Here is a 13,228-nt window from a genome sequence, read left to right as displayed (position 1 = left end):
GGCACAGCAAGCAGGGTGGCACTGCAGGGTGGCACTGCAGGGTGACCTGGGTGCCCCTCTCCTCCCGGGTGCCAGCAGGGAGACAAGCAGGCACCGTTCCAGGCCTTTATTTCAGGGACCCTGAGAGCTGGGGGGACAAACACTGTGAGACCCCAGACCACACCAGGCACCAGCACACCCAGGGGTCTGCACCAGCCCTGGATGTGGCCCCTCCTGGCAGTGCCACCCGGTGTCCCCTCCCCTCCCTTCTACCTACTCTACCCCACTTCCCAGGTGGGCTGCACGATGCCCCCAAGCACAGCATCTCCCCCCCAAGCCCCAAACCCACCAGCAGACCAAAGCCCCCCACAGTCCCCCACAGCTCCCCCCCCTGCCCCAGCCCAGCTGCCATGGCAGCAGGGAGAGCTTTGGACCTGCTGCCCTGCCTGCACCAGCCACGTCTGGCAGCAAGGGCACCAAGGGCATCTCCCCACCCTGCAGGGAGACGCTGCCCAGCAAACAGCAGCTGCCAGCCCTGCCCAAATCCTGCTTACCCAGCACCAGCTGGCCTGGTGCTGTGCAGAGCATGGGGCTGGGAGTGGCAGTGGTGCCCTGGGACATCCTCTCTTGGTGTAAGGATGAGGACACTGTGGCTTGGGGGTCCCATAGCTGCTTGGGGGTCCCCTGGCTACTTGGGGTGAGGGTCACACTCCTCACCCTGTCCCTGCTTCCCAGCTCCTCACAGCCCCATAAAACGCTGGGAAGCCACCTCAGACCCCCAGGACCCCCCCAAGACATGCAAAGCCCCGTGCCCAGCCAGGGCAGAGTGTGTAAGCCCCAGTGCACCCCACACCAGCACGGTGGCACCAGCCCTCAGCATGGCATGATGTGGGGAGCTGAGCTTGCTGTCCCCCAGAAGCCCCCTCCCCACCAGCCTTGCGTTGCAGGAGTGCCCCCAGCGCCCTGCAGCTCCCCAGGAGCAGGGTCCCGGTGGGGCCAGGAGCAGTTGTTGGCTTTAAGGGGGAGGGGTCCCAGCAGAGGGGGAGGCCTGAGGGGCAGGGTGGGGACTATGCTACAGAGCAGAGGTCTGGCAGTGAGCAGCCTCCCCAGGGCACATCCCAGCGAGGAGAGTCTGGCTGCTGGGGGTCCTCACAGGCCGAGGAAGTCCTCCTTCCGGTAGCCCTTCTGCAAGGAGACAGACACCCCTCAGGGTGGGCACCAGCGCTGGCACTCCTGCCAGGACACCCTGCCCACGCCTCACGGGGCGCTGGGAATGCCACAGAGATGCCCTCTGCTCTGGCACCCATGGCCACACTGCCCCCACCCCACTGCTGCAGGTGTCAGCCCTGTCCCACCCCTGGCAGCATGGGAGGGGGTGGCACCCTGGGGTGAAGCCCCTGGCCTTGGCTCCCTTGGGAGCCACCCCAGCAGGGGCAGGGGCTGGCACATACCATCTTGAAGTCCCGGTGGAGCTTGGTGTACTGCCACATGTTGCCCAGGAGGCTGGCTGCTGCTCTGGAGGACTTCTCGTGGTCAGAGCTGGGACAGACAGGAGGCAGTGAGCTCTGGGTACCGCTGGGCATGGGATGGAGCCCTTCAGCCAGCCCAAGGATACCACCCGAGAGGGGCCCAGAGACGCTGAGAACTTGGTGCTGGTGAGAGGGGGCTGAAGACTAAAGGCTGGAGCCCACCACAAGGGGCAGGGCGGCAAATGTTTGTGGCAGGAGAGCTGAGAGGTACCCAGCTGGGAGGAGAGTGTCTGCAGCAGTGGGCAGCCCTCTGCTGGGGCACCATGAGGAGGTGGCAAAGCCCTGGAGGGTGGCTGTGAGTCCACACCCAAGGCTCGGGAGGGCAGAGCGGCTGTGGCTCTCCCACCTCACTGGGCCGGGGAGAGGAGGCAGGAGCGAGCTGGGACAGCAGGGCAGGCAGAGGGCTCCCACCTGTCCCTTCTCTTCTTGATGTAGAAGAGCTTCCTGAGGCCGTCGAAGTAGACGATGTCTCGGGCAGCCATGGGGCTCTCCACCACCAGGTTGTTGAGGACTGCGACGATGTTCACAATGACATCAGCCGGCGGTGCCTTGTCCCCCACGCTCCCCGGCAGCTTCTCCACCAAGTGGCTGACCACCTTGGTTGCTGGTGGGTAAAGGCCTCACCTCAGTGCTGGTGACCAGGCTGGGGGGACACCCAGCAGCCCGGAGATGAACCCTGCAGCCTCCCGGGGACAGTGAGGGGGCAAAGGTCCTGCTAAGGACGTGTGGGGCAGCCCCAGGGACACCCTCGTGGCCTTTGGAGTCTCTGCTGGCACCTGGGAGGGCACTTGGGGGCTGAGGGTGAAGCCAGGAGAGACGGTGAGGCTGGGCACAGAGGGCAGCAGAGGGCACAGAGGGGGTTCGGTTGCTGGGGACAGGGCACGGAGCCGCCAGCACTCGCTCCGTGCCGAGCCAGGGTGCAGCAGGCAGGAAGGTGCTGAGATGGGGCTGGAGAGATCTGGAGGCCGGAGGGAGGAGGCAGAGGGCCAGGGCGGGGCCAGCACTCACACATCTCGTCCTTGTTGCGGGCGTGGCGGGACAGGTTGCGGATGAGGCCGGTGAGGGAGCGCAGCTGGTGGTGGTCGGCGGTGCGGACGCGGTCCAGCACGGGGTTGAGGATGCGCTCCTGCTCCAGCGCCAGCCGGCTCAGCACGCCCGCCCACTGCGAGGAAAACACCCCCTGGCGGCCAGCCCGGGCAGACCCCCGGCCCCCTCCTCCCACCCACCCTCCCCTTGCTCAACAGAGCCAGCTCGGGGTGACCCACGCCCAGGCGGAGGGAGCGCAGCCACCGCGGCCCCCACCCAGGCAGGGCTGTGCCACCCCCCAGGGAGCTGCACAGGATCACAGGGTCAGAGGATGTTAGGGGTTGGAAAGGACCTTCAAAGATCATCAAGTCCAAGCCCCCTGCCAGAGCAGGAGCATAGAATCCAGCACAGGTCACACAGAACACATCCAGATGGGGCTGGAAAGTCTCCATAGGAGACTACCTGGGCGCAGCTGTGGCTGGCCGAGGCCTTGGGGACAAGTGGGCAAGAGAGGGCAAGGCCCTGGGCATGGCCTCACCCTGCGGTCTCCAGCGGTGATGTTCTGCAGGGCTCCAGAGGCTGCCTCCGTGGTGTGCTTGTTGAGCTCGCAGCGCTGCAGCAGCCGGTTGTAGATGCCCACGATCTGCGGGTTCCAGAGCCACTCCATGCCCTTGGGGTCCTTGGAGACCTCCGTGAAGGTGACAATGTCTGCGTTCAGGTAGTGCTGGAGGCATGGGGGCAGTGTGGTTAGACCTGGAGGTGTGCCCTCTGCAGCATCCCCTGCTGCTGCTGTCCCCTTTCCTCTGCGTGCCTCAGCCGCTGGGAGGCTGGAGGGACCTGTTGGGTCACCCTGGCTGTGTCCTGCCCCTTGGCATGGCAAAGTGGGAGCTCAGCACCCTGAATCACCCCACACACCTGATTCACCCTCTGCTGAGCTCACTCATGTCCCACCCAGCAGCTGAGGCCAGCATCCACCTCCACCCAGCATCACCTCCACCTAGCATCACCTCCGCCCCAGCATCCACCTCCGCCACCGGCTGCCTCCTGGTGCCAGCTCCACCCCAGGTGACGCGGCCATCACGGTGCCCACTGCTGCCCAGGCACTGACCTCTCGTGCTTTCTTGCTCTGGGGGCTGAAGCAGCCCACCAGCTCCCCTGTCACTGTGCCACTCTGGTTCCTCCGGTGGCCCTCCAGGCGCTGGAGGGAGGAGGGAGGCATCTCGTCGTACAGGCGGTAGGAGAGGTTGCGCAGAACGCAGACTGCGTTCTCCACGCTCTGAGAGAGGGGACGGGAGGGTGTCACTCCTGGTGACATCTAGTAGGGCATCTGCAGTTGGCACATACCCTAGGGCACAGACCCGTGCGGCTCCATGGCCAGAGTAACCCCAGCAGTGCTCTGTGGTGCTCAGTAAGCCCAGAGGGAACCAGACTGGTTTCCCACCACCCCATCAGGACAGGCTTCTGTGCCATGCTGGCCAGCAGGCTCCTGCGGGCACCCAAACCCTCTGAGCACCCAGCTCCCAGGGCTCACCTTGTCCTCTGACTTGCCCACTTCCAGGGAGCTGTTCACATAGTGGATCATGGAGTCCACCAGCCCGTGGCACTCACGCATCTTCTGCCGTGTCTGCTGGCTGGCAGAGCTGAGATTCCTGCCCAGGGAACACCGCAGCACTGCAGCAGGAAGGAGCTTCCCCACGGCCACCTCCCTCCTGCCACAGGGCACCACCATGGGGAGCACAGACAAGAGCTCTCCCACAGGGCTGCCAGGCTCTGCCTTGATGCACAAATGCTGCAAGGGATGGGGACCCCGGGGCTGAGCCCTCCAGACCTTGCTCCATGTGTATGGCACCAGCAGTGCCAAAGCTTTGCCCGCAGTGGAGGTGCAGAGCTGGCACGGAGCAGGTACCTGAGGAAGCCTGTGGAGTTGTAGAAGATCTCTGCCTCCGAAGGGTTCTGCTGGATCACCCCTGAACCGCCCAGCCCAGAGAGGGGCACCAGCACCAGGTCTGTGAGCTGCTCCAGGGTGTCCCGTGCCAGGCGATCCTTCAGGTTGTCACTGGAGGAGAGGTTCCACAGGATGCCTGCACAGAACAAGGTCCTCAGTCTGGGGAAGGGATGGAGACCGTGCCCCCCACCCCCGCCTCGCCTCACCAGGGCAACCACAGGAGCAGCCACAGGGCAGGGTGGGCAAGGAGGACGCCGAGAGGCCACCCCCATGAAGTGCCAGCCCAGGTTTATTCACGGAGCGGGGGCACCCAGCGCCACCCGCAGAGCTGGAGGGTCCCGGCCCCGGCCCCTGCCCGCCCCCAGCACCGCCCCCAACCTGTGACGTTCTTGCGCAGCTCGTCGTCAGGCTCCCGCAGCGTCCGCATCAGCTCGTAGATGCCATTCTCCTCCACCAGTGCCAGCTTGTTCTCGGCGTTGTCGTAGATGAGGTTGCGCATGGCGCCCGTGGCATGGCGCTGCACCTCCTGGTTGGGGCTGTTGAACAGCTTCACCAGCTTGGGCATGGCCTGCAGGCTCCGGGCCTGGGAGGGGACAGCCCGGCTGGGTTGAGATGTCTGGCCCCTCTCCCGTTGGTTCAGCTGGGGGCTGCCGCCCTCTCCCCCACCCTCCCCGGGGTGCCCTGTGCCGCGGCAGAGGCAGCGCGGGCAGCCCTCCGCTACGGCTCCCGGGTGCTCACCTGCTTCTTGGCGTTGCTGTCGCTGTAGCACTTGTGCTGCAGGTAGGCAGCACCCAGGACCTGCAGGTTGGGGTCGCTGGCTATCAGGTATTTCACTGCAGAGGGCAGGTCGATGTCATCAAACCTGGAAGACACAGGCAGCTGAGGAAGAGCCCAGGCAGAGCAGCCCACAGGGGTCCTCCACCCCTGCACCACACCGTGTTCTGCCTCTTGGAGGCCTATCCACACATCTCCCTCCCCACAGGGGACTCCAGATCTAGCTGAACACCCAGGAGAGGAGCCAGGACCACGTGCAGAGGGTGCTCAGAGGTCAGCCCACAGCGTGGTCCACCCCTGCAGGGATGAATTATACCCAACAGCTCCTTCCTCCTGCTGCGCTGCGTGCAGCAAGGTAACAGTGGGCTAGGGAAGGAGAGACTGGCTCTCAGTCAGCCAAGTCACTGAGGTGGGAACAAGGATTAAGCTGGTGCTGGACCAGGGAGAGATGAAGGCTACAGAAGGAGGATTTTGCCCTCGACCAGCCAAGCGCTGGGACAAGGACTAAGTGGGTGCCAGAGCAGCCCCCTGGCACTCACCCCCCGGACTGGTGGCTGAGCAGCGTGCTGTGCCCGTTGTACATCTCCATGGCACGCTGGTCCTGGAGGTGGTGGCTGGACTCGGCCAGGCTGCGCACGGAGGGGGCGCGGGAGCTGTGCTCCACCATGCCCATGTAGGAGCTGCCCATGGGCGCCTGCGAGGCCGCCTGGATGCTGCCGAAGGAGCCGGTGCTGAGCCGCGAGCGGTTGTTGCTCTGGAAGCGCTGCAGCGTGCGCATGGCCGGGGCGCGGATCGTGCGGCTCTGGGTCCCCTCGCTGCCTTCCAGCCACTCGGAGGGAGCCTTGGCGGCGGAGCCGGCGCTCAGCTGCCTCTCGAAGGTGTAGGAGCGGCTGAAGCCGCCGTTGCCTTGGCTTTTGTAGAGGGAACGGTGCCCCAGCGGGTCCAGCTGCTCGGAGATGACGCTGTAGCGGTCGTCAGCGAGGGCGTGGGGCTGCAGGGGGCCGTCGGCCAGGCGCAGCGAGCGCAGGGACAGAGTGTCCAGCGGCTGCCGCGGGCGGAACGTGCGCTCGTGGAACGAGCTGGGCCGCGGCGAGGCGTTGGCAGCCTGCGGCACGACATAGCCGGCGCCGTAGCCCCTGCCCTTGGCCAGGCCCCCGTTGCTGACGGCTGCCAACCGCTTGTGCGGGGTCAGGTCCACGGCCGAGCGCGAGGACCAGGCGCTGCCCTTCAGCGTCCCGAAATCCTTCTTGGCCAGCGGCTGGTAGAGCTGCGGGGGGGAGCAGAGAGGTCGAGGGTGCCCCCAAGCCTGTCCCTCCATACCCGTCATGGGCAGATGAAAGGACAGAGCCCAGAGCCTCCCTCGGTGCAACCGAAGCTGCAGGCAGTCGCTGGGTCCCCACCAACACCCCCAGCTGCAACGGTGAAGGGCAGTGGCACAGCGTGGGGGCAACCCCCCCGGTACGTACCGAGGCTTTGGGCTCCAGGCCGTTGCTCTGGGAGCGGGAGCTGAAGGAGGAGCGCAGGGCCGTGCTGTACTGACTGCCTGTGGGACAGGGACAGTGGGGTCAAGGTGAGCACCGAGGGACAAAGGGGTGGGCTTGGGGAATAAAGACCCCCCCAGCCCATCCTGGGGACACCTCGTTTGGGCCCCACGGCGATGCTGGCAGCGCTGAGGGGGATGAGGGAGTGGGAGGACGCTGCCTTCGCCTGCCTGCCGGCGACTGAGAGCAGGAGGCGTTGGTGGCAGCACTGAGCGGTGCCCTCCCTGCCTTTCATCGTGCCCCGACGGCGAGGGGGTAATTGCCACCTTGGCGGGGACCTGGCGGCTCAGCCGGTACCCTCTGCCACAGCCGGATTGGCAGCCCAAGCACCCCCAGAGCCAGTCCCGGCTCCACCACCTTGAGGACAGGAGCCCGGCAGAGACACTGCCACCCCACTGCACCCCACGCTGCCCTCCTGCCTCACCAATGCCCCGGGGCCACCGGCAGGGACGGGAAGGCTACCACCAGCCCCGGCAGCAATAGGGGTGTGACTCACACCTGAGCCTGGGGTAGCCCTTGGGGTGCTGGTGGGGGTCTCTCCCCACCGCCGAGGTCCCCCAGCGCCTCGGATCAGGGGTCGGTGAAAGCCTTGCCCGGGCTGGGCGAAGCAGCAGGGCGGAGGCTGCAGACGCTAAATGGAGGAGCTCGGCTGGAGTCCTGCCAGCGGCGCTGCTCAAAGGCTGGGGGGGACGGGTAGGGATCCACCGGGGCAAGAAAAACCTCCCCCCCAGCCCAAAGCGGGGTGTGGGATCCCCCAGTGAAGATCCTATCCAACGTCAGGTAGGGAAACTGAGGCACCAGCCTTGGCTGCGGTAAATGAGCCCACGCTGGGGTGGTGCCGCTCCCATCCCCGCTGCTGGGGCTCGGTGGAATACTTGGGGGGGGGGGCTCAGTCCGGATGGGGGCAAGACCCTAGCCCCAAGCCAGGGCACAAGCCAGAGCCTGACACCAGCCAAGCAGCTCCCACCACCTGTTGGGACACGTTTGCCCGGGGGGGTCCGCGGGGGTTCTCCCACCTCTGCCGCCATCAACGTGGTCGGGGCCGTCGGGGCGGGTGGCCGCTTGTCCCCTCAGCATCATGCGGATGCGGACCTGCTCCTGGACGCGGGCGCTGCGCAGGCGCTGGGCCTCCGCCGCCTCCCGGCTCCTGCCGTCCAGCTGCCGGTCCGAGGGCAAGGCCAGCGAGCAGACGCCGGCCTCGGGCTGCAGGGCCGACAGCAAGAAGGTGTTAGTCTCCTGCATGGCGGCCGTGGCGGTGGCGGTGCGGAGGTCGAGGCCGCCCTGCGCAGGTGAGCGCGGCGGCAGCAGCGGCTTCCCAGAGCCGTGGGGGAGGCTCCCGTCCCGTCCCGTCCCGCCCTGCCGCTGCCACGCCTCGGCGGCAAGGTGGGGCCGCACCGGGCTCCCTCTGACACCGTCACAGCCGCAGGTAGAGGTGTCCAAGGGTGACCTCGTGGGGACGAAGGGCATGAGGCAGGCAGAAGCCCCTGAGGGGGATTCAGAGTGGTCTGGTGAGAGCCAGACCCCTGCCAGGCAGCCTTCCCCCTGAGCCCCAGGCACCTGGGCGGCTCCACCAGTAAGCTCCAGATCCAGACACTGTCACTCTGGAGAGACTCATCCCACCAGTGAGCCCCAGCGCCCCCCCTTGCTATTCCTCTGGCAAGACTCAGAGCCCCACCTGGCATCTCAGGGGCAGCCTCCCCACTGACCCCCAGACACCCACTTTGTTCCCTCAATGAGCCTTAGACCACCAGACAACCTCCCAAGAGAGCTCTGGCCCCCCACCTGGCCTTACTGGAGACCCGTGGATGCCCAGCTGCTTCTCTCTTGACCCACAGACCACATGGCTGTTCCATTAAGCCACAGAGGCTCACACTGTCCCTCCAAGGAGCTGAAGACCCCCCCCCCAGTTTTCCAGGGGAGCCCCAGACCCTTGGGTGAGCTCCTCATCCAGACCCATACCCCCACATGCCCCACCAGCAAGCCCCAGGCAGCCTTCCCAGGAAGCCTCAGAGCCATCTCCTGGGACAAGCCTGCACCACTGGGGTACCCCCCCACTGACCCCAGGTGCCCACCGCCATGGCTGGCAACCCTGTGTGGCACGGGGGGCTGATGGGCAGTAACGAGTGGCCCTCCCTGCTTTGCTTTTCAAATCAGCCAGGGAGTGAAAAAGACAACCATAAAAAAACGGGGGGGGGGGGGGGGGGGGGGGGGGAATGTGAGCGCTGCCGGAACGAGCCCAGGGTGACTCAGCCGCTGCCACCGCGCAGCTACTCATTAGGCTCAGCCCCACCCGCCCGTGCCCAGGCCGACCCTGGCACGGCCAGGCTGGGGACGCCGTGCGCCCACCGAGCTTGGGAGCGGCTCCTGCCACCCCCACGGTGCCGCTTCCCTCCGCTCTCCCCGGCCCCTGCCTCGCTGACTGAGCTGCTCGCTCCTGCGGGGAGCTGTGCCCGTTGGCAGCCAGGCGCTGAGGCTCTGCCCCTGCCGGCGGGCACGGGGCGTTTGCCCGCGGGCACCGGCGCGGCGCCCGGGGCCGGCTCTGGGGGCTGGCGGGCGAGCGTGGCAACGCGGCCACGGGTCAGCGCCTGGCGTCACCGCTGCCAAGGCAGCTGGCACAGGCTCCGCTGCCCAGGGAGTCGGCCGGGGCTGACGCCAGCCGGCGATGACAGACAGACGTCAGCGGCAGGGCCGCGACGGCTCCTGCCCTCGGCTGGGAGGGTGCAAGGGCAGAACCCGAGGAATGTGCCGCCGTCAGCAGGAGCAGGGGGCAGTGCCGGGGCGGCAGAGCTGCCGGCGACCGCTTTGGGGTGACGGTGCCTACTCTGCTGACTCCCCCCAGCCCCGTGGGCTGCAGACTTCCCTGCTGCCAGCTCCCCGGCTCCTGGCGGGGGGTCCAGCGATTTCATGGTGGTACCCCCTCGCTTGGGGGTCACACCTGACCCTTCCAGGGTACAGCAGCCAGGGGTACGCCCAACGACCCCCATCTTCGCCCACCTGGGCACCACCCAGGCGGGAGCGTTGGCGGGCACGCCGAGGTTGGCAGCGCTGAGCGGGGCGCTCCCAGCCCTCCGAGCCCAGGTGAATCATGGGCTCCCCCCAGCAGCAGGCGGGCAGGGCGGGTCGCTCCTCGGGCAAGCCGCTGCTTGCCCTCCGGCCCCGTGCCAGGCACCGAGGGGCTCGGGTACACCCCGGGCGCCCCTCCACGCCCAGGGACAAAGGGGCTTCTGGGGAAGGCACAGAGAGTGCTGGCAGCACCGGAGGCCCCAGGCTCCGCTTCCCTTCCACGCCCTCCCCCCCTGGCGTGACACTGCCTTGCAGCATAAACATGGAGAGTGGGGGTCGGGGGAGGGTTTGGGGGGTTGAGGAAGGTTGAGGAAGGTTGAGGAAGGTTTGAGGAGTGTCGTTGAGGCAGCACTGAGCTCCTAAAGCGTCTCCTCAGTAGGGGAAGGCAGTGTCTGGGAGGGGGAGGTGCTGGACGCTTCAAAATGAACCAAAAAAGAAAAACAAAACCCAACCCCAAACAAAACCAAAGGAAGCAACCCCAAAGAGCAGATCCAGCCACGGGGGGAACAAGCCTGGGGGGTCCCCAAAGGGACCTGGGCACAGGCAGCCTGGCACAGGACTAAACAAACTCATCCTAGGGGTCTGTCAACAGTCACTGACCCCCACTCTGGAGACAGCCCCTCCCTCCGTGCGGTGAAAGAGCCCCCGCCCCAGGGGCTCCCCAGGTGCACCTTGTCCTCTCCCACCCCCCGGGCACCCCTGCCCAGCAGCAGGTCCCCAGGGAAGCCCACGGCTGCTGGTGCCATCGGCGTTTGCAGCAGGGAGTGGCTGAGGCGGCACCACGCAGCCTGGCCACAGCCAGCATGTGCCAAGAGCCACACCAGGGCAGCCGAGCCACGAGGAGAGGAAGCAGAGAGCCTCTCGGCCAAAGCTAGCCAGGGGCAGGCAGCTGCGGACCTGGCCTCCGTGCCCTCCATTCCCACTTGGCACATGGGCACAGGATAGGCGCCACCAGCTTTCCCCGGGGACCCGTGCTGGGGACAGCCGTGCCACGGGGCACGGGGCCGGCCGACACGTACCTTGTTGGGTGGCCCCGGGGGGGCATTGCCCTGCAGCATCCTCCCGGGCAGGCGGGTGCAGCCCTGGGTGCCGTGCGGGTGCCCCGGCGCGGGGTGGGCGCTGCCGTGCGCGGCGGGGCCGGGGCAGGGGCAGGGGCCGGGGCCGAGGCGTGGGCCCGCCCCGGGAGCTTACCCAACCAGGCTCTGCGCTGGCGTTTTGCATGTGCGCCCGAAACCTGCTCGCCTCAACCCCGAGCCTGCTGCTGGGGCTGATGGTGGCTCCTCAAAAAGCCTTGGCATGGCCACGGTGCCAGCGGGGAGGAGCCTGGGCTGCCCCAGCCCGAGCAGTGGAGCCACATCTCGGCTGCCCTCCTGATGCTGCCCCCCCCAAAAATCACCACTGGTCACCACTGCCATGGCCACGGTCTGAGAGGTCCTTGCTGCTGCATCCCCTCGAGGCCCCCCGACGTGGTGCCCCAAGGAGGGGTTGGGGGCCACCCAAAGCAGAAGATGGAGGGGAGGCAGAGCTGGTGGGGTGTGGGGTTTGAGTGCAGGGGGCTGCCCTGGCCCCCGGGGGTTCACAGGGAGCATGTTTGTGTGCGTGGGATGCAGCAGGAGCCCTTTGAAGCCAGATAAGCTGAGAGGGAGGGTTTGGAACGAGCCAAACCAGTTCGGGGGCCATCGCCTCCCCCAGCACAGGCTCCACGCAGCGCCGCTGAGGGGGCAACCCCCTGGCAAAGCCTGCTGCAGGGCAGGCGGCTGCCCAGGGCCCTCCACAGGGTCACCTCTGCCCCCTTTGTCCCTTTCTCAGCCCAGAGGTGTTGGGGAGGCTCCCGTGCTCCTCCCCTCACCCCCCCCAGCAAGCCCTTGCTCAGCCCCTCAGCTGGGGCAGCTCCACAAGGAGGCTGCTCCGGGCTGCTGTTGGCTTCCACCGCCCTGAACAAGCCCCAACACCTTGGCAGTGCCCCCTCAGGGCAGGGCGAGCTGCCCGGCCCCTGCCTCGCCCTGTACTGCTGCTGCTCCCCTGGAAGTGGGGACCTGCCTGCACCCCACTGTCACCAGGGGCTCCAGCACCTGGCCCGGGAGAGGCTGCTCCTGTCCCCAGCCGGTCCCTGCGACCCCAGCTCAGCAATGGCTGCAGAAACAAAACCCTTGGGCACCTGGGTACTGGCCCTGCCCTCGGCAGGCATCACTGGCAGGCTCCAGCAAGGATCCCAACCCAGCAGGGCTGACCCGGTGTCCCCAGCAGGGGTGGCAGGGGTGGCACTTTGCAGCACCAGCTCTGGCCCTGGCTCAGCCCCAGGCCCGCTCGGTGCTGGTGGCTGTGAGCTCTCCTGGCTGGGAAGCTGCTGGAAAAGTTGTGCCTAAGGAAAGGAGGTTTTGGGGATCCCAGTGGTGGCCCCAGGGGACCACGGGGCCAGCCCAGCCCAGGACTTCTGAGCCCACAGGGCCAACTCCCTGCACGGCAGGCAGAGCCCTCACCCACAACAAAGCAACCCCAGAGCGCTGCACAAGGCAGGCAGCGTGGCAAGGAGAGGAGCTGCGCAGTGCCAGCACCCACTGCCAGCTGAGACCGGGGCCACAAGCACCCAAACTGGGGTGCAAAGCCCCCCCAGGCCCCAGAGGGTGGCTGCTTTCTGCTGGCAAGCAGGAGCCCCCCAACCCCGTCCTCACCCCAGCCCCCAGCAGACGCTCAGACAGAGCCTGGGGGATAAAATCCTTTGCAGGGGACGCCGGGGCTCTTGCCCCCTGGGTGCAGGGCAGGCAGGACACAGTGGGCACAGCCCAGGGCAGCTGCAGGGGCAGGGAGAGGAGCAGAAGCAGCTCTGGCACCTCAGGTTTGCCAGAGCCTGGGATCACGCAGCTGGGCACGTCCCCATGCCAGGGCCGAAGGCAAGAGCCTGGGTGGGCACAGGCCTGAGCAGAGCAGCTCCTGGCTGCCCACAGCTCACCAGCTCTGGAGGGCATGGGGCTGAGCCCCCCTGCCGTGCGTGTGGTGCCCGGGTGGTGCCCAGGTGCAGGGTGGAGGCTCAGAGCCTGCCTGCAAGCCTGGGCATGCATCCAGGCACCACAGCCACAGCTGCTGCCTCCTCCTCCTCCTCCCTGCACCAAATGGCAAAGGGCTCCTTGCACCGCTCCTGCTGCCCCCCGCTGCCCCCCAGCAGAGCTGCTCACTGTCTCCTACCTGTCCTGCTCCTCCTCCTCAGTGCCACCAGAGCCCAGCCAAGGGGGTGCTGACCTGTCCTGGGCAGCGCAGATGCCAGCAGCGGCTTGGAGGGCGGTGGGGAGCCGAGCGCAGCGAGGGGCAGCAGGGTGCCCAGCGCCGTGCCCTGCGTGCCCCTGCCACGGCAGAGGGCTGAGGGGAAGCAGAGG

The 13,228-nt window shown here is 67.2% G+C and overlaps 1 protein-coding gene across 2 annotated transcripts; it reads right to left on the bottom strand.

The window, feature by feature from the left end:
• Positions 1-91: 91 nt before the first annotated feature.
• Positions 92-11,123, bottom strand: PKP3 (plakophilin 3). Of its 2 annotated transcripts, XM_068148498.1 has the most exons (14): positions 10,877-11,123; positions 7,811-7,997; positions 6,720-6,796; positions 5,793-6,520; positions 5,218-5,341; positions 4,858-5,062; positions 4,441-4,615; positions 4,066-4,183; positions 3,643-3,810; positions 3,073-3,258; positions 2,517-2,670; positions 1,920-2,112; positions 1,431-1,518; positions 92-1,164 (listed from the first exon to the last, which is right to left on the bottom strand). In XM_068148498.1, exons 1-14 carry the CDS (start codon positions 10,913-10,915, stop codon positions 1,129-1,131), a joined length of 2,478 nt encoding a protein of 825 aa, XP_068004599.1. In that variant the 5' UTR covers positions 10,916-11,123; the 3' UTR covers positions 92-1,128. The 2 variants fall into 2 exon arrangements, with proteins under 2 accessions (XP_068004599.1, XP_068004598.1); XM_068148497.1 differs by lacking the exons at positions 3,643-3,810; positions 10,877-11,123 and having other exon boundaries at positions 7,811-8,116.
• Between the last annotated feature and the right edge of the window lie 2,105 nt (positions 11,124-13,228).

The sequence above is a fragment of the Melanerpes formicivorus genome, unplaced genomic scaffold, assembly GCF_026170545.1.
Source record: "Melanerpes formicivorus ecotype bairdi unplaced genomic scaffold, bMelFor1.0.p_v2 SCAF_16, whole genome shotgun sequence".
Classification (NCBI taxonomy): Eukaryota; Metazoa; Chordata; class Aves; order Piciformes; family Picidae; genus Melanerpes; species Melanerpes formicivorus.
Note: the sequence above shows the minus strand (reverse complement) of the source record. Positions and strands in the feature narration are given on the sequence as shown.

Coding starts and splice junctions, on each gene's coding strand:
- PKP3 (XM_068148498.1), bottom strand. CDS start 10,915: ATGCTGCAGGGCAATGCCCCCCCGGGGCCACCCAACAAG. Junction 6,797..7,810: donor CCACGTTGATGGCGGCAGAG/GTGGGAGAACCC, acceptor CCTGTCCCACAG/GCAGTCAGTACAGCACGGCC. Junction 4,616..4,857: donor GCTGCGCAAGAACGTCACAG/GTTGGGGGCGGT, acceptor TGTTCTGTGCAG/GCATCCTGTGGAACCTCTCC.